We start from the raw sequence: 21,015 nt of genomic DNA, 5'->3' as shown, positions 1-21,015 counted from the left end.
ATAACGATCCAACCACATGTTGGCGCACGTGATTAACTGCTCTTGTGTGAAACGCTCATATCGCTTGTTGACAAAAATGCAGCGCAGGCTGTGGAATAGCAAAAACATGCAAGAAGATGGGAGTGAACTACTTTTAACTTGAGCACCACAATTTTATAATGCCATTTCATGCATGAGATGCAAGTGCAACATTCAACTGTGTCCATGTTTACAACAATGAAAAAGCAGTACAATCTAATAAAAAACCTGTGAACCTGAACTACTGTATGTCTGATATTTCATGTTTGCATCATGATGACAGGCTGAAAGCTGCTGTTCATTGTTTTTACAGAACATTTATATTTATAATAGTCTACTGGTGTTATACTTTCAGTCATTTTTAATTTGAATTACCTTGACTTTTGAGGTTGAGTATTTCCCTCGTATTATATAATATGTTTGTACAAGATGTAGTTGTAGTTCATGCATCTTTTCTGCAAAGATATTTAACAAGTGATTTGTTTAACATTTACATCATGTTGACAACTTCATGTGTGGTCCACTTAGAATAGAGGGTTAAAAAAAACGAGAACGTTCTGAAAAAAATCTGATTAAAATTTTTTGCCATATCGCCCAGCCCTAATATATATGTGATTTAGAATGTGATTTAGACAACGAAATGCTCACTACTACACTAACATGTTTTCACACTTGTATAAAGACTATACTTTGGTGGCAAAAAGTTTTTTTTTCTTTGGTCATGTCAATTGTTGCAAGAATGCTTCTGCATCCATTTATTCATCCATGCATTCATCCCTCTCTTTCTCTCTCTCTTTAGTGCCCTTCATAGTCTGACCTCCAGATGGAGTCACCACAGGGGTGGGAGGGTGATGGAGAGAAAATGAAAGAGTGCAGGGGGTGAGTAAAATGGGAGGAATTAAAAGAGAGAGAGAGGGAGCGCAAGGGAGATTTGGAGCTGGACGAGGGGGTGACAAAGCCAAAAGCGGAAGGGGTGAAAAAAAAATTAGAAACTGAAAACATAGTAAAAAGTATCAATTTGTGTGTTTGATACATGTGTGTATTTCTGCATGTGCATGTGAATGGGAGCAAGCAAGTGTGACCAGCGAGAATCAGAGGATTAATGAAAAATCTGATTTATTACGTGTATATCTGTATGTAAATAATTTGCTAGGCTTGTATTGTGTTGTCTTGCAGGCTGCTGGGATGAGATGAGCGTGAGCTCTCTTCGTGACTGGGACACAATGACATCACATGAAGTGGCTTTATGTTTACTGTGAGGTGCTAATGAAAAGAGCACAGCGGTGTTAATTTACCAGCACACGACTCACAGACAGTTAGTCAGACTGAGAGAGAGAGTGAGATTACAACATGGCCACCAAAAACAGATATGACAGTCTCGCACAAAGCGTCACATAATTTGAATATTTTTAGACCCACCCTGCTCCCCAAGGCCCAGTAAGGAGGATACACCATAGAGGACCTCAGTAGCTCCCCTCGTTTCCCCAAGCCCCTGAAAATGTCCCTGGGTGACACATGACACATTTTTGTGAACATCCTACGAAAGGAGATTACTGATGACTGGGGCATGGTTGACATGGTTTTTAAAAGCTGAACTTCTTTTAACTTGTGCTGTATTGTTACACAAAAGACGCATTCATAGTGCATGTTCACAGAGAAAAAAACGGTCCAATATGGAAAAACAGCATATTGGAATGCAAAAACATGTTTATAAATCCATCATGAAGTGGATCTTAAAGGGGTCATCGGATGCCCAGTTGATATGATTCTTTAGGGTGTTAATGAAAAGTCTCTAATATACTTTGGTTAAAAATTCTTAATGGTTTTGTAAAACAACACCCTTTTTACCTTGTCAAAATGAGCTCTGCAAAAATCATCCCAATCTGAGGGATTGTTCCTTTAAATGCAAATGAGCTCTGCTCGCCCCGCCCCCTCTACTCTCTGCTGCTCTGAGAGATTGTTTACTTTAGCCTTGAAACTTGCTAATTAGCATGTTATTAGGAAAGGTGATTGCAGATTCATAAAAAAACCTTATACTCACTTCTGCTGTAAGTGAAGCTGGATCACAAATGATTTGCACGAACATTGAAGCATTTATGTAGATCGGGAGGCGCATTCCCTTCACAAACAAACGTAATCCACTGCATCTTCAGCGGCTCAGATGTCGGGAGTAAATGACGACCACTATGTTCATTATTACATCCAGCAACACAACACCTCAATCACTCAATCTAAGATATTCTTGTCTAACTTACATCCCTGCTCCAGCATCGAAACAAAGGAGGTTGGACTGTTACAGCTGATCTGAAGTAAGACGCTCATGTCAATCATCTATCGTGGGAGCGGCCTCTGTCGGTGTGACAGGCATCTGAGAATGGCTCGATTTGGAAAAGGAAATATTATTTTTACAGATTAATTAAAAACCACTGCATGGATTTTTATCATTATAGGGTAGATTTGTACATACACTGCCAATACACATTAATGTTCTAACAACATGTAAATGTGAACTTGCATCCAATGACCCCTTTAAAGAGAAAGTAACATAAAATGAATTAAACTTTTTGCTATGGAACATGCAAGAAAATATTCAGAGATGTTTTTTTTTTTCTTACATACAATGAAAGTGAAACACCACCAAAACTGGTTACCAAAATATCTTCTAGTGCTCGACTAAAGATTTTTCTGGTCGACTAGTAGTTCTTCATTTTAAGCATTAGTCAACTATTACTCTCACATTTATTAATAAACCATATAAATCATAATAATGAGCCTTTAATTGCCTACATAGCTTAATAAGCACTCTAGTGCATGCAAAAAAAGCTTGCCATAGCGCACCGGCAGTTATAATAATTCTGAATGTGTCTGGGAAAAACAGCAAGGAGACTGCATTAACGTTTTAATAATTTATTGATAAACTAGCGCTTTCCTTGTTTTCGGCTTAAGAGATGAAGTTGTCACTGACTCGTCATCTCTGTAGTATTGATGCGCCTGTATGCACGTTTCATACGGATTACATAATCTGAAAATATCTGTTTTCTATTTGAACTGGCTAATTTGAAAGTAGACATTTCACTCTATAGATACATTTTCATGTCTGTAAGGCAAGTATACATGGAGTTTTGTAGTTTCGCACTCAAGTTCACAGAGACTGAGACAACAGAAAGCGTATCCTGTTTGCTTTAATTACTTTACAAAAGCGCAACGTTTCGTTGTTATTCTGAGTGCACACATATAAATGTAGAGTCTTTACAGATTCAGAAGATGTATTACATTTATCTGAATGACCAAAAATGATAAGAGTATTTTAAGAGCAGGTGACCACACCGGCACCTCCATCTGTCATGCAGTGAGCGCACTACTATTCAGCTTCCAAACTCCACACAGACACATCAATAGTGCACATTTTTCTAGGTTAACATTAGATTGAGCGACCATGTAAAGTTGCCACTTACATCTTTCAGATGAAAAGCCATTATGAGATCGATGAATGACAGGTGAGTGTTTGGATGTTCTGCCCGATGTACTATATTACCACATAGACCAGCAGTTAACGATCTGTCCGTGAAGGACTGTGTGACTTCGCACTATGGAATTTTTTTCTGCGACTAAACGACTGATGAGATTTCGGTCGAACAAGCCTCTTCTCGTCGACTAATGGTTGGCCCTAATATCTTCTTTCTATTTTGTTTTCTGTGGAAGAATTAAAGTCTTACAATTTGTAAAAATTATGTGAGTAAATGATGACAGAAATTTTTGTTTGAACTGTCCCTTTAAGTGAATTACTGTACAGTACATCTATTACAGGAACAGTTCCCTGGAGCAACCTAGTAGGGCTGGGTGGTATATCGAGTTTGTATGATATATCAATAAATATTTTGTATAAACAATATGGTATGAGGCAATACCATTTATATACAGTTTGATATGAGTGCATCTGAAAAAAGCGGACTACACAGAGTGAGCTTCTGGAGGAAAGTCCATAAAAGTTTGTACTAAACATGAGACATACTTTATATTAAGGGCTTTAAAATAACTTGTGAGATATAGTTAATATGTAGAGTTTAAAGTGCCCCATCTGACAGAGACACTGCTGTTTAATGCGTTTGAAATGTGGTGTTTTCCTCAGTGCATAACTTACATTTGACAGGTATATTCTCCATCTGTACATCTGACAGTCATGGAAATTGTTTCATTTTGCTGTCCGCTAAATTTCACAGACTTCAATGAACAAGCGCTGATGTGCGCATGCAGAGTAACAGCGCAATAATTGACCTTTTGGTAAGCCCCGCCCCCCTTAGTTACTGTTGCTCACTCAGACAAACAAATGGAGTTGCCAACTGTCTTAAAATAACAGCTGTCAGTGTGAAAACCTTTTCCCAAGATGTTTTTGACACATTTTGGACACATAAGGACCACCTCACATCGAGGAGCATTCAAGTGGTACTTAAATATGCCATGGAGGGATATATAAAAGATTTTAAAATAAATATGATGGGTAACAGGATTAATTTGGAAGCAGGATTTACAGATCACAATGCAAGTGGGAGTAGCCTCATGTTACGGTCGTCACGATCGCAGATTACAACATCCAGGATCAACACTCGTGTACCGCAGGGTAAGATTAAATTAATTTACATGTACCCAGTTTAATATGAAGAGGCGCTCAATTGTAGACCTTCATTTTATGTGTTTTTGACCTACAGTGTACTTTAACTTTAGCTAGTTTTAGCCAGAGATACTTTGCTGAAGCACAAGAAGGCGTTAACGTTCTGCTTGAGCAGATGAAAACTGTAACTTAATGAGAGTATGACAACTAGAAAATTAACGTTGAATAAAAAAATAACCCCAGGCACATTGTTTTACCATTTTTGTAACATAAACTCCATCAAAACAAAGAGCGCTTCAGCTCATCTGCATTCGAGAAGGTGGGGCTTACTTTCTGACTAAAATATACGCTACCAGTCAAAAGCTTTTGAACAGTTAAGTTTTAATTTTTTTTTTTTTTTGTAAAGAAGACTCTTCTGCGCGCCAAGTTTGCATTTATTTGATCCAAAGTACAGCAAAAACAGAAAAATTGTGAAATATTTTTACAATTTAAAATTACAGTTTTCTATTTGAATATATTTTAAAATGTAATTTATTCCTGAGATTTTAAAGCTGAATTTTTAGCATCATTACTCCAGTCACATGATCCTTCAGAAATCATTCTAATATTCTGATTTGCTGCTCAAAGACATTTATTATTATCATCATGTTGGAAACAGCTGAGTAGAATTTTTTCAGGTTTCTTTGATGAATGGAAAGTTCAGAACAACAGCAATTATCTGAAATGGAAATATTTCGTAGCATTACAAATGTCTTTATTATCACTTTTATACAAATGATAAAAAAATACAACTTAAAGAATCCTGAAAAAAAGGACTCAGCTGATTTAAATATTGATAATAATAATAATAATAATAATAGTAATAATAATAATTGTTTCTTGAACAGCAAATCAGTACTTTAGAATAATTTCTGAAGGATCATGTGACATTGAAGACTGGAGTAATAATGCTAAAAATATAGATTTGATCAAAAGAATAAATTACATTTTTAAATATATTTGTATAGAAAACAGTTATTTTAAATAGTAAAAAATGTTACTGTTTTTGCTGTACTTTGGATCAGCTTAAACAGCTTTAAAAAACATTTTTTGTTTTTAGATTGTAACGACAATGTTAGAATGTAATATGATCTTAGCTTCTTTTTTGCATAATATATATAAAATCCAAATAGAAAAATGTAGAAAATACAGTGATGTATACCATATATCGCAATTCAACCAAAAAATACAGAAATATATATTTTTGGGCCTACAACCTGGACATAGATGTTATACTTGGTAATGGTTAATTACTAGTGAAAATCAAGTCTACAACCTTCAGGTTACCACACTGGGCTACACTAACTTACAGGAAATATAAAGTTTGAATCACAATGCCACACTTTAACCACTTCAATGACAACGACTAAATGTACAGTACGGTAGTTGTATTCAACCTCACATTCTTCAGTGTCAGTCTCAGCTATTTAATTCTGAAATGAATTTAACATAACAGACTCGCATCTGACTTCGAAAACCAGTCTCACAGGCCGCAAATATTGAGATGCATGAATCACATGCTGGCATCTCCGTCTCCATGCCTGTCAGTCTATCACTCACACTCACAGCAGTGCCAGAAAAGGCGCCAAGGCCTCCTCAGGTGAGTCACTGCCAACGGCAGCATTTCAGAAGAACCGGCAGAAAACTCTCCACGTGCTAAACCAAACCTAGTCTAACCCATGAGGCATGCAAGTTGATGATAAAGAAAGCAAATCTTTTGATGGTTTCTGACAGCTGTGAGAAAATAATCTGTGAAGGATCTGTATCTTGACAAGACCAGCATTTTAGATGCCATTTAACGACCTTAACCAGCAAGATGTCCTTTGACTGCAATTTTTGCATTGTATGCTGTAATTTTGAATTTTATGCTTTAGCGAGTATTTTACACTGGTCCACTAGCTAAATCGGCACCAAACCAACATAAACAAACTCTAAACAGGTCTTCTCTGCAGGAAGTCTTTCATTACAAAATATCAGCAATCCATAAATTTGAAAGTGTTCTTACCTGGGCGCGTCAAAGCTGTCGTAGGATCCAACGGTGTAATGTCGGAAGAGTCGCTTGGCTCTCTCGCTGCGGCTCTCTGAAAGACGCACACACAACCGCATCCACATCATCATGAGGTTGGGTGCGTGAGGGTGCAACTACAGCATGACAAGAAAATACATGTCCGACTTGAAGTTTCCCGCTCTGACAGAGCGCGGTGGCCCAAACCACGGTGAGTTTAGCCAGCGTGAAATGGCACAATCGGTCTCGCTCACACTCCAGTAGTGCTGTAAACTATTAATAGTCATCATAGCTGCTCTCCCTCACCAAGTCTGACATCACAACTTCACAGAGAAGCTGTGGCAGTCCGACTGTCCTACACCTACATATGGGACTATCAAAATGACAGCTCCGAGTTTAGCGTGGATGTCTTTGATACTTATAACGTGTGTGAGATGTGTGTGCGTGTGCATGAGGAGTCTCACCTGAGCGAGACTCCAGGCTGCGGAGAGCCACCTCCTCCACGCAGTCGGAAGGGAACCAGCCTGTGCGCCCTCGAACCGTCCCCTCCCAGTAGCCTCCTTCACCCACACTCAACACTGAGAGAATCAAGAGAAAGAAACAACAGTGTGTGTGTGTGTGTGTGTGTGTGTGAGCAGTAAACATATGAACAGTGTACAACCACAAAAACACACTATATAGAACAGAAGCGTCATGACCAGACACATTTTTGAGCCAAGTGGATTTTGAAACACCATCACCATTTAGGTTTCACGGTTATGGTAGAAAATAAAGTGTTTGTTTAAAATGCCGTAGCAGAAATCAGTCCTTCCTGTGTCTACATTTGTTCTGTCCATTTGAGTTCTTCTCTAGTCCACCAATTATTTACTTGGAACTGTATGACTTTTTCCAATTATCATAGTCTTTTTTTTCTTCATACACTTATTAATTAATTCCCATGACTTCAGTATGATTGTTCGATGTTCTAAAACTGAGAAATTTCTATTGATAAATTTACACTCATACCTATACCTATTTATTTGAAATCATTTGTAACATTATAAATGTCTTTTAATCAATTTGATCAATGTGTCTTTGATTAAATATTAAATTAATTTACTGACCCCATGCTTTTGAACTGTAGAGGATTTTATATTCAAACACATTAAAAAAAATGCTGGGTGAAATATGGACAAACCCAGCTATTGGGTTGTTTTGACTCAGCGGTTGGGTTAAATGTTTAACCCAAGCCTCTGGGTAATTTTATTTAACTCAACTAATTACTATATGGCTGACTTAAAATGAATCCAAAATAGATTGTAAATTAGAAATCAGACACATAATTACTAGAGGCTTCAGCAATAATCATAAGGTGAAAAATTATTAATAAGCAGTTAAAAAAAGTTTATTATTTAATTATTTATTCAACTTATTATTAAATGTTAATTTATTGAACATATTAATAAATGTTAATTTCTAACCTATTTTGGGTTCATTTTAAGCAAGAGATACAATCATTTTGAAGAAACTGTTCAGTTAAAAAACTACCCACACGGTTGAGTTAAACATTTAAACCAACCACTGGGTCAAAACAACCCAATTGCTGGGTTTGATCAACAACTTTCAACATTTTACTATATTTCTTTCAAAATTTCTTAATATTTCCAGGTTTTTCACGATGAGAGATTGTAAAAGAAATGTGACCTGTACTGGCAAAATGAGTTGCAATGAGCAAAATATATATATAAATTAATACTTAATAAAAATGAATAGGGACGTAGCAGTATACTTAAAGTATGATGTAAAGTTCACTTAGAAAATTTATGAGTATACTTGCAATATAAAACTACTAAAGTAGTACTTTACTGAGACTACACTTCAAAGTGTACTAAAAATGCATAAAAAAGTATTTAATTAGTAAACTATCAGTATACCTATAAGTTCACTTTTAGTATACTTTCACTACAAACTGAAAACATAGATGTAAACTAGTTGTGTACTCAAAGTTTACTACTGTTATACTTAAAGTATACTTAAAAGTATACTTTTATATACTAGAAAGTGGGCCAATTTAGTCCCAAGGAGTATTGAAATAGTACACTTAAAAGTATACTACTAGTACACTGATATCTGTATTCTTACTACATAAAGTATACTTAAAAATATACCTGACAAAAAAAAAAGACAGACAACTTAAATAGTGCATTACTTTTTTTCATCTTACATCTAAACAAGCATTCAAGTAGGAAAAACAAATAGGCTAATCAAATATAAAAAAATCACTGTAGTGTATTCATTACACATAAACTGATTATTAAAACTACAAAAGCAGTTCAATCAAGAGCAGCAAGTGATTCCCTATTTTCTTTTCATTGTTAGATTAACATTAATGAGACAAACAGCCTATATATTAAAACCTACAGTAATGTTACACATTAGATATTGTTCCCCAACAGTTAACCAAATGTTAACTTAAGACATAACAGATTATGTTTGCGTGAATACTTGCAAGGACAGACCTTTCAAAATATTGTAATTCGGGGTCGTATCCGTCTTTATGCACATGCTTCGGATGTGTTAGTCAATGCAGTCATTTTGTTTACATCAGCATGGGTCCGATCGTCACATTTCACGGGTTCAGACTCATGCCATCGAGGATTTGCTATGAATATTAACAAAGCTGGAATGCTGTGCTTTACAACTAACGCTTTGCTAAGGGGAAGCACCAGTTGTCAAAAAGCGAGCAGGGAAAAAGGTACACCTTTCAGAAAACATACAAATAAAGGTCATTTTAAATGTTTAATTACCATTTAAAGTGTTTGGATCTTTAGACGTGAAAGAATTTTTGTGAAAACCTCAAATTCATCCAAAATGTACATTTTCCACTCTTTTTGCCGGTGCACATTCCGACTCATATAATCAGCACGGGTCATTAATATATATATATATATATATATATTTTATTTATAATATATTCACTCTGGAGATGAATGTGGCCCCCCTGCACACACTTCAAAACCATCAAAACTGTTTTTATCTAATACCCCTTAGGGCACCAAAAGAGCTAGGACTGCCCCGGTACCACTTAAAAAACATAGGTGCATGACGCCCCTGATACACACTCAGTACACACAAACAACTGTAATCACAAATCGCATGCAAAATCACTATCACTTATGAGTTTACTAATACGTGCATATATAAAGCTATAGTGACAGATCTAAACATGGACTCTACAACTAATCACACACACACACGCATGCATGTTGACATTGCTCGCGAACGGACATATACTGACATACCAACACATATCACCAGAATACATACACAGACAACGTTTATCCACACCTGTGAAGAACATACAGAAACAAACACACATTTAATGGCACTCTTGCTGACATATATACACACCCCCTCACACAACGCAAGCAGACACACACACACCCACACCCATTCACCTTTGACTTTGTCTCCCTTGTTGAAGCTGATCTCGCGGTCCCCCTGGGCTGAGTGCGAGCGGGTGGCCACAAACACACGCCCGGGCACGGCACTGTAGAGACGCCGCCGTTGCCCGCTTGCTGTGCCCTGACTACTGATAGAGCCCGCCCTGTACAAAGGCACACGTATCAGACACAGGGTTAACATTCATTTATGCACATTTATTACCAGCTCTTCTCATTCAGGTGTCCGTCTTCATGGGACGTGAATTTTGATGACGATTTAGGCATAGAGTTCGCTGAATGACAAGCTATAGCCTTGTCCTTTCTGCTCTCTCTTTCTCACCCTTGTCTTCCCCGTGTTTGCCGGCTCCGATCGTCTCGGTCACCTGTTCGGCCACGGGACGGGGAACGGGTTCGTGCTCCACGGGGACTGCTGGAGCTACGCAACGTGCCGCCATGCTTTAGACCCTGAGAGATACACGTAAACACGAAGAGTAACAATCAGTGTTGGGAGGGTTACTTTGGAAATGTAATAGGTTACAGAATACAAGTTACCCTATTTAAAATGCAATAAGTAGTGTACCCATTTCTATTGCTTTATCAATGTAACTGATTACATTTGATTACATTTCTAAATTTCTAATGAATATTTTTTTAGCTGTTAATCATTTTCAAACATTTAAAGCAGGCAGGGTTAACTTTACGTTACTATTTAATACTGATTACTATCAGACTTTCAAAATCCTGCATCACTTGAACTAAGATCATAAAAATGTAATTTTAAAAGCACAGTCACCACAAAATCAGGCTTTAGCACCTCTTTTTATTTTGAGGTTGTTCTAAGGTTAAATACAGATTTAAAATGATAACAATAAATAGTTTATTAGCTGTGATACTGTTTTTGAAAGAGGAAAGCTGGCAACTAACAATGCCTTGGAAAAAAACAGATACAGCATATACATAAACCCAAACAGAAAACAGTTATCAAATAAACGTGTCTTATTCTGTGTCCTAAAACTCCTGAAACATTGGTGTCTCATATTGCAGAGCAGTCAGTGCAATTTGGGAAAGAAATCAATTCAATCTGTGTGTGTGTGAAAATATTCAGATGTAACCCCCTCTGTAATCGTTAACATTTTCAGTAGTACTGTAATTTAATTACACATTTTTTGTAACATACTGTAACATTTATTTTGCAAATAAATTACATAACTCTGTAACTAGTTACGTAACACATGTAACTAGTTACTCCCCAACACTTAAAGTATGAACATACAGCTGAGGTCAAAAGTTTACATACACCCTGCAGAATCTGCAAAATGTTATTTTACCAAAATAAGAGGGATCATGCAAAACGCATGTTATTTTTTATTTAGTACTGATCTGAATAAGATATTTCACATAAAAGACATTTACATATAGTCCACAAGAGAAATTAATAGTTGAAATTATAAAAAAGACCATATTCAAAAGTTTACATATGCTTGATTCTTCTAGTGTTGTTACCTGAATGATCCACACCTGTGTTTTTTTGTTTAGTGGTAGTTGTTCATGAGTCCCTTGTTTGTCCTGAACAGTTAAACTGCCTGCTGCTCTTCAGAAAAATGCTTCAGGTCCCACTAATTCTTTGGTTTTTCAGCATTTTTGTTTATTTAAACTCTTTCCAACAATGACTGTATGATTTCGAAATCCATCGTTTCACACTGAGGACAACTGAGGGACTCAAATGCAACTATTACAGAAGGTTCAAACACTCACTGATGCTCCAGAAGGAAACACAATGCATTAAAAGCCAGGGGTGTAAGCTTTTGAACAGAATGAAGATGTGTACATTTTTCTTATTTTGCCTAAATATTTTTCCATTTAGTACTCCCTCTCAGAAGCTACAGATGATACTTACATGTTTCCCAGAAGACAAAATAAGTTCAGTTTACCCCGATCTTCAAATTCAAAAAGCTTTCACCCCTGGCCCTTAATGCTTTGTGTTTCCTTGTGGAGCATCAGTGAGTGTTTGAACCTTCTGTAACAGTTGCATATGAGTCCCTCAGTTGTCCTCAGTGTGAAAAGATTAATCTCAAAATCATACAGTCATTGCTATGTATCATTCAGGTAACAACACAGTATTAAGAATCAAGTGTGTGTAAACTTTTGAGCAGGGTCATTTTTATAAATTCAGCTATTATTTTCTCTTGTGGACTACATGTAAACATCTTTTATGTGAAATATCTTATTCAGGTCAGTACTATATAACATGCTTTTTGTATGATCCCTCTTATTTTTGTAAAATAATAAAAATTTTGCAGATTGTGCAAGGTGTATGTAAACTTTTGACCTCAACTGTAAATACAAAGAGTAACAATTCAAGTTTCTAGCATGGCCCAGTTAGCCCCTTAACTCCCATGCTAATGGATAGCTTTTATGAATTCAAATTTATAAATTAATTTACAAATGTATTAATATTAATGTGCAATTTTTACATTTTGCACATTTGTTAATGAATCATTACTTTTACATTTATTTAAACAACATTACCATTAAAAAGTTTGAGGTCAGTAAGTTTTGAACTGCTTTTCAAACAATAATATGCTGACCAAGGCTGCATTTATTTGATCAAAAATACAGTAAAACAGTAATTATTATAAAATATCATTACAATTTAAAACTATATTTCTATTTTGATAATTTTTAAAATGCAATTTATTCCTGTGATGGCAAAGCCGAATTTTCAGCAGCCATTACTCCAGTCTTCAGTGTCACATGATCCTTCACAAACTGATTTGGTACTTAAACATTTCTTCTTATTCCTATTTTTCATAATATTAATATTTTGGTGGAATATTTTCAGTTTCACTTTGAGCAATTTTATGCACCCTTTCTAAATACAAAAGAAAAAAAGGAAAAGAAACTTACAGACCCAAAACTTTTGAACAGTAGCAAATAAATAAAAGTAAAAAAAAAAAAAATTCTCATAACTACCTGCACAGAGACAAGGTTTGATCCAGCAGCGTTGGGAAAAGCGATCCAGTCTGGAACGTTCATGCTGTTGTCACTGTTGGCCCGCAAGAAGGGGTGAGGATGGGGTAATCCAAGAGTACGAGAACTCTCCCTCCTCTGGGGGGCATACTTTGGAGACTCCAAAAAAGGAACTGGCATGAAATCAGGAGAGAAATAGTAATGTAGACAGATGCCAAGAGAGACAGAAGTATGCTCCAACTGCCCAATAATGTCCTGTAAAATGCACTTCACAGGATATTCGGCCATCTTAAGCGTACAATCGTACACTGCACGTGCGGTCTGTATTCAAAGTTGTTGCAAAGCATTACAAATGAAGTGAAGTTCAACAGATCCCCTGCTGAGTGTGTAGGGAGCAGTGAACACTGCTTAGGGACTGTGTGAGTCGCAAGGCAGCTAAAGAGAGACGAAAGTATCAAGCTCCAAATGTCAAAGTTTGAAGAGCAAATAAATGATCTCACACAGAATAAAAATACCGGTACAACCGAAATAAATCTGCGCTCCTTACCTACGTCTGATTCACGATGGTTTTTAATGATTTCTCCCAGCTCAAAATGCCCAGACATCACAGCCACCTAGAAAAGAAGTTCACACACGCTTAATATTTGCATCTGTGAATGACGCACAGTGACGCCAAGGCTGGGGAATAACACAATATTAAACACAAACACACACGCGCATTAACCTCCCTTCATATTAAACGCAAACGCACGATCACAGTCACAGCTGGCTCTGTGGAGACGGCTGAGGTTAAGTAAAACTCTTTCGCTCGCTGCTGCTTCACTCCACCTGGGACTCGCAACGCATACAAAAACGATAACACACTACGAGCTACGAAACAGCAAACGATGGTGCCACTAGCATTAACAGATGGAAGTGCGAAAATAAAAAACGAGTTTACGAGCACAAAAAACAATGATAACTAGAATCATGTCATTTTAAAAGCTTGATTATATAGTATTTCGTTTTCTTTAATTACTTGATTTAACCTGTTAATAACATGCACACAGAGCTTTGAAAAACAAGCCCCAATAACAATCTGCAAGTGTCTCGTAATTACCTGGAAGGGGGTCTGCCCACTGTTATTCTTTGTGTCCTTATTGGCTCCCCGATACAGCAGGATACGGGCACAGCTCTCCTAAATGATGAAATCAGACAATAACGGCCTGAAGACACTGAGGCCATCTGATGCTGGCCATAAAATATAACAAGCATTATACATCACACAACTGTAGCACTCCAGTAAATACACCACTTCAACACAAAATAATGAAATCTATGCTTAACCAGCACTAAGATGTGTCTGTCTTAGTGTAAGACAGACATTTTCGACATAAGATTTTATTATTTGGCTTGATTTTTGTGTCAGGACCAGCGGTTATACCTTGTTATATAAAGCACATATGTGCAGGGCAGTGTTTCCTGAGGCATTCTGGGATGAGGAGTCTGCACCATAAAAAAGCAGGTGCTCTAAGTGTTGAGAGTTCCCATTTTGACAAGCCTGGAGAAAGAGAGAGAGCAAGAGAAAATAGGACGGACACAGAATGAGAGAAGTGGATAGGAAGAGCAGAAACAGTCATTTGACATGAGGAAGGGAAAAGAGGGAGAGAAGAATAGATTTTATACATTGTCAGAACAGACACCTTTGCTAATTAACACCACAGTGAATGTGTGAGTGAGAGGAAGAGAACGAAAGAATCAAAATAGATATGGAAATGCACACATGCACAGAGAGAGAAGAAGGACTGAGCAGTGATTCCCAACTGGTGGTGCTTGGAAGAAACTCAAGCTCGGATTCTTGAACTTGTAAGTCTCTATTGCCTTTGTGTTTGTAACTTCTGTTTGCAACTTGTTTAGTTGTGATTGTTATTAAATTACACCAACAGGAACTGCAAATGACTTTTTTATTCTTGTTAGACATTCCATTTGGCTGTTTTTAAGTCAAATTCCCTGTAAGTACTTTCTCTGAGAAAGGCAAAAAAAGCTTATTAATGTGATTTATTAAAGGGAGTAGAAACTTGGCAAGTCTGTTTTTCAACAACAATTTGACTGTTTTTAGTTAAAAAATGAATCACTGTAATAATACCCATTTTAAAAATATTACTGATAATGCTAAATGATATCTAGTGTAATATGAGTCAAAAAAGGAACACAGTTTCTTGTTAGTATGTGGCTGATTCAGTGTTTATAATGAAGTTTCTTTTGCTTACCAAGGCTACATGTTTTATTATTTAAACATATTAAAAAATATAGTGTCATTTTTGTTCTATGAAACATCATTATAAATTTAACACATGTAATTTTTTTAATTTATTACTATATATGCTGATTTGGTCCTCGTGTAATATTTCGTAATATTACCAGCTTAACTAATATTTTACAGTTGTGTTGCTTAATGTTTTTGTGGAAACCGTGATACATTTTTCAGGATTTTTTGATAAAAAGAAAGTTCAGGAGAACAGCACTTATTTGAAACATAACTTTTTGTAACAATGTAAAGTCGTTCCTGTCACTTTTGATCAATTTAATGCATTCTTGCAGAATAAAGGATATTCATTTCTTTGTTAAAAAACAAGCATACTGTAATTTACTGTAATGGTACTGTATGCATCCAAAGTACAGCAAAAACAGTGAAATTTTGAAATATTTTTACTATTTAAAATAACTGGTTCTATTTGAATATATTTTAAAATGTAATTTATTCTTGTGATTTCAAAGCTGAATTTTTAGCATCATTACTTAAGTCTTAAGTATCACATGATCCTTCAGAAATCATTCTAATATGCTGATTTGCTACACAAAAAACATTTATTAATAATTAACATTATTATGATGATGATGAAAACAGCTAAGTAGATTTTTTTCAGGTTTCTTTAATGAATAGAAGAACAGCATTTATCTGAAATAGAAATATTTTGTAATATTACAAATGTCTTTGCATCAGTTTTGATCAATTTAAAGCATCCTTGCTAAATAAAAAAAATAATTTCTATATTAATTTCTAATATATATATATATATATATATATATATATATATATATTTTTTTTTTTTTTTTTTTTTTTTTTTTTTTTTTTAACCGTTTTTTGCTTTTTTGTAATAGGACAATTGAGATATGACAGTAAGGAAGTCTGAGAGAGAGATAGAGAGAGGGGGACAGGATTCAAACTTGGGACACCCAAAGTGCAATTGCGCCATATGTCGGCATGCTGCCCACAAGGCTATCTGTGCTGACATCATAAAAAACGTTTCTTGAACAGCAAATCAGTATATTTGAATGATTTCTGAAGGATCATGTGACACTAAAGACAGGAGTGATGATGCTGAAAATGTAGCTTTGATCACAGCAATAAATTACATTTTAAAATATATTCAAATAGAAAGCAGTTATTTTAAACAGTAAAAATATTTCACAATATCTGTGCTTTTGCTGTATTTTGGATCAAATAAATGCAGACTTGGTGAGCAAAAGAGACTTACAAATCTTACTGTTCAAAAACTTTTGACTGGTAGCGCATATATTACAGCAGTTCTCAGTTACACATCAGTTATTCATGTGTTTCCTGTATATGTCATACACGCTGTTCTTCTCAACATTTTTTTGTACCTGATGGGTTTCGTCCCAGCCATTCTCATCACGGAGTCCCAGCTTGGCTCTGTGGTAGAGGAGGGTCTCACAACAGGACGTGTCGCCCCCTATCAGCACAGTGTGATAAAGTGGTGTCAGCCCACGGCGGTCCTTATAATCAGGAGATGCCCCCAAAGACAACAGCGTCTAAAAAACAGAAAACATACGACTAAATTTAAATATAAATTTTAATTACTAGCATAATTTCATTCTTCACGTGGTTCTGGGAAGCTATTGTGGTTTCATATATGTGTTACCAGTAGGGCAGTGTGTGCGTGTGCTCTGACAGCCTTGTGGAGAGGGGTCAAGCCATCCTTTGCCCTAAAGTCAATGTGGGCTCCCCCCATCACCAGCACCCTGATGATCTCCCCTCCACCCGGCTCCGTCTGTACAGCCAGAGTCAGTGGGGTCTCTGTCACACATAAGCGATCAGTTATTACACTAAGATAATAAATGTTATGTATATGACCCTGGACCACAAAACCAGTCATAAGGGCCAATTTTTTTTTAAATTAAGATTTATGCACACTGAATAAATAAGCTTTGTTAGGATTTTTGACAATTTTTGGCTGAGATACAACTATTTGAAATCCTGGAATCTAAAGGGTGCAAAAAAATACAAATAATGAGAAAATCACCTTTAAAGTTGTCCATATTAAGTTCTTAGGAATGCATATTGCTAAACAAAAATGAAGTTTTGATATATTTACGGTAAGAAATTTACAAAACATCTTCATGGAACATGATCTTTACTTAATATCCTAATGATTTTTGGCATAATTTTGATCCATGCAATGTATTTTTGGCTATTGCTACAAATATACCTGTGCTACTTAAGACAGGTTTTGTGGTCTAGGGTCACATATATTTACTTTATATAACTCACATTGTATTCGTCTGAATGAAGAAAGTCATATGCACCTAGGATATGCACTTTCATTTTTTTAGCGAACTATCCATTTAAACAGGTTTGGAATAACATGAAAGTGAGCAAACAAAATTATTATTTTAGTTTTTGGCTGCACTATTCCTTTAACTACAAGACAATACTTTTTCTCAGATCAGCCTCCTAGTGGTTGCAAACGGTGCAGCAGTTCTCACTCCACGTTAGCAAGGTCTGCTTTGAGAAGTGACTGTCAGCCTGGCAAGCACAACATCAACTCTGTGACTACGCAGACGACGCAAACTGTGAACAACACTCAAGGTAGCCGTCTTGCAAGTCAAACTCTGCCGCAAACGAATGCTAATATTACTCTGCATTGTCATCTGGTCCATAAAACGGCTTTCACGGCACGTCTGGCCACGTCTCCGCCTCACCAAATGCTCGCCAAAGTGCAAAAAACTTGAATTAATATGGCATAAAAGATGCTGCCCCGTTACAAATGTGTTCAAATTATTCAGTGGTCTTTGTTGACACGCACTGAACTGAACCGTTGAGCTGCAGTAATTGTTTCATCTCATTAAACAGCCCAAGAGTAGTAACTGGGTTCTTGTTTGTTTATTTAGTGGGCAGCCACTGAGTCCAACGCTAACTTCACGCATTTGTTGCATAATTTAAACTCCAAATGACTTTTGTTGGAAACTGCATGGATCGTTTGAGAAGATGCAAATGTCCATTCCTGTAAACGCTCATTGAATATTCATACAGCCTGATTTCCATATGCATATAGCATGTGTGTGGGCCAGTTTATGCTCTACTGGCGGTAATTCATTATCCAGCTTACTAATGGGAAGCTTATTAACTCTCACAGGAAGGGAACAGTGCAGTCCCTGACACCTCACCTTCTGTATCAGGATCGTGGTAGTTGGGGTCAAGACCTTTGTCTACAAGTTTGGCTACCTTTTCCACAGCCCCGGCCTGGATGTAGTCCATGAACTTCTTCAGACTGGCCTGTAGGGGGAGATACATGCAACTCATGTTAGGCAGTGCCCTGAGGATAAGCTACTTATCGTATTTAACATACACACTAACACGAAAGTAGCTCACCTTGAATATTCACTTTGTATTTCTATTTTTGATAAAGAATAAGATGATTTCTGTGGTGACGCCTACCTTTGTGTGTAGTTTGGCAAGCTGTTTTTCATCTAGATTTGTCTGTTTGTACACCCTGGTTTTGTAGCGGAACTGTGTGAAAGAAAATCAGCCAAAATCAGTGGAATGACAGCCGTCAAAGAAACTTCCATCAGATTATGGAGGGAAAAATGTTTACAGTAATGTAAAGATGAGTAATGTAATATAAGGAGAGCATAAGCATACATGTTTGGTCTTTTCTAAACTGTTCTTTTGAGTCAGGGCAACTTTTTTAGATGCACTAAATTCTATTTTTTAGCACAATTCCTTTATGGATGCATACTTTTATAGTACTGATGTGTTGATTCAAAATAGTTTTGTTTTATTATTTCTTTAAAATGAACTAAAACTATTAGACTTAACCTAACACTATTAAAAATATTTACAGGTAATTTAAATAAAGGTTAAATAAAGCAAGTTATTAATATTAGGTGAAACACTTAAAAAAGATGACGAAAATTTAAAATGTTGCCTTGGCATTTAACTGAAACAACTATATTTAAGTTAAAGTATTAAAATGACTAAAATTAAAATAAAAACTGAAACCATAATAATAAATGTTTACAAGAATATTAAAAAACACTATAACAGTAAATGATATTAAAATAATTCTGATGTAAGATTTTATGCAAAAAAACATCAAGCTCGAGGTATCAAAAAAAGCACTGTAACTGAACACAAGCAGAAATGCTCAGAAGCACAAGCCTAAATTAAATTAATAAATGAAAAAAAAAACAGTATCAAATTGGTGCTGGAAGTAGTCAATCTGGTATCAGAATGAAAAGAAAATCAGTGATATCGCCCACCCTTATTATCAACTTCAGATGAAAAGAGTTAAAGTTTTTGCTAAAGGAGCAGTCCACTTCCAGAGCAACAATTTACAAATAATGTACTCACCTCCTTGTCATCCAAGATGTTCATGTCTTTCTGTCTTCAGCTGTAAAGAAATTATGGTTTTTGAGGAAAACATTTCAGGATTTTTCTCCATATAATGGACTTTATTGGTGCCCCAATTTTGAACTTCCAAAATGCAGTTTAAACGTAGCTTCAAAGGGCTTTAAATGATCCCAGCCGAGCGAAACGATCAGTCATTTTTTTCGAAAAATAAAAATGTGTATACTTTTTAAGCACAAAAGCTTGTGTAGCACAGGCTCTGGGATGCGCGTCCACGATGCTATGAATTAGTGATGGGTCGTTCTTGAACGATTCTTTCATTTTGCATGAATCTTCAATGTGACTCGGGAAGAACGAGTCATCTCGGGGAGTGATTCGTTCAGTCGCGCATGCGCAACATCCTGTTAGGTTCTGTACTGGAATTAGTTCTCCTGTTTCAAGTCTTCGGGTTTTTTGAGTCGTTCAGTTATCTTATGGGGCTGTCACGTGATGAACGAACGACTTAAACCCGAAAACTTGTCAGATAAGAGGGGAGGTGAGTTAATCATAGACTAAAGACCCAGGTAAACAATGAATTAATCTTTTCTGTTTCTTATAGCATTATAGTTTTGTCTTGTTTGTAGTGTGATCAACGTTTGTGTCAGCAGTAGATGTGTTAGGGAAGTAACATGAAATGACTCATTTTGCTGAACGAGACTCAACTGTCCGAGTCAGTAAAATGATCCGAACTTCCCATCACTACTACGAATCACGTGTAAGTTCATCGTCTGTGTACTGAGTATGGTGAAAAATTCCAACTTGAGAGGAGGACATCGTTGTAGCTTTTTGTTTGTAAACAGCGTTTGACTTACTTGCACTTTCTTAGTCTTTACACATTCGCTTTGTAAACACCAGGTCTGTAGTTCCGCCTACGTTCCGCATGACCTTTCGACTTGATTCAGTAGTAGGTAGTGTCGTGAACGCGCATCCCAGAGCCTGTGCTACACAAGCTTTTGTGCTTAAAAAGTATTAAAAAAAAATTCCGAAAAAAATGACTGATCGTTTTGCTACATAAGACCCTTCTTCCTCAGCGGGGATCGTTTAGAGTCCTTTGCAGCTGCATTTAAACTACATTTTGGAAGTTCAAAATCAGGGCACCAATGATCTCTATTATATGGAGAAAAATGCTGAAATGTTTTCCTCAAACACCATAATTTCTTCATGACTGAAGACAGAAAGACATGAACATCCTGGATAACAAGGGGGTGAGTACATTATTTGTGAACTGTTGTTCTGGAAGTGGTATTCTCCTTTAATTAATTAGATTTTGAGTTTACTACTG

At 36.3% G+C, this 21,015-nt stretch overlaps 1 protein-coding gene and 1 long non-coding RNA gene across 2 annotated transcripts in view; one reads left to right on the top strand and one right to left on the bottom strand.

The window, feature by feature from the left end:
- The window catches only part of shank1 (SH3 and multiple ankyrin repeat domains 1), a 109,966-nt gene that overhangs the window by 37,559 nt on the left and 51,392 nt on the right, over positions 1 to 21,015 (bottom strand). Inside the window, exons 4-15 of the mRNA XM_051098465.1 lie at positions 18,783 to 18,854; positions 18,512 to 18,620; positions 16,987 to 17,141; positions 16,709 to 16,876; positions 14,487 to 14,603; positions 14,163 to 14,240; positions 13,611 to 13,677; positions 13,067 to 13,236; positions 10,434 to 10,558; positions 10,109 to 10,257; positions 7,136 to 7,249; positions 6,672 to 6,747 (exon numbers count right to left, since the gene is read on the bottom strand). Coding sequence (XP_050954422.1) covers positions 6,672 to 6,747; positions 7,136 to 7,249; positions 10,109 to 10,257; positions 10,434 to 10,558; positions 13,067 to 13,236; positions 13,611 to 13,677; positions 14,163 to 14,240; positions 14,487 to 14,603; positions 16,709 to 16,876; positions 16,987 to 17,141; positions 18,512 to 18,620; positions 18,783 to 18,854 — 1,400 coding nt within the window. The remainder of the gene's footprint in view (positions 1 to 6,671; positions 6,748 to 7,135; positions 7,250 to 10,108; positions 10,258 to 10,433; positions 10,559 to 13,066; positions 13,237 to 13,610; positions 13,678 to 14,162; positions 14,241 to 14,486; positions 14,604 to 16,708; positions 16,877 to 16,986; positions 17,142 to 18,511; positions 18,621 to 18,782; positions 18,855 to 21,015) is intronic.
- LOC127156096 (uncharacterized) lies at positions 567 to 1,952 on the top strand. Its single transcript, XR_007825679.1, has 2 exons — positions 567 to 897; positions 1,195 to 1,952. It is a non-coding gene; the product is annotated as an uncharacterized LOC127156096 (long non-coding RNA).

This window comes from Labeo rohita, chromosome 3 (assembly GCF_022985175.1).
Source record: "Labeo rohita strain BAU-BD-2019 chromosome 3, IGBB_LRoh.1.0, whole genome shotgun sequence".
NCBI lineage: Eukaryota > Metazoa > Chordata > Actinopteri > Cypriniformes > Cyprinidae > Labeo > Labeo rohita.
This window is presented reverse-complemented; position numbering and strand designations above follow the sequence as displayed.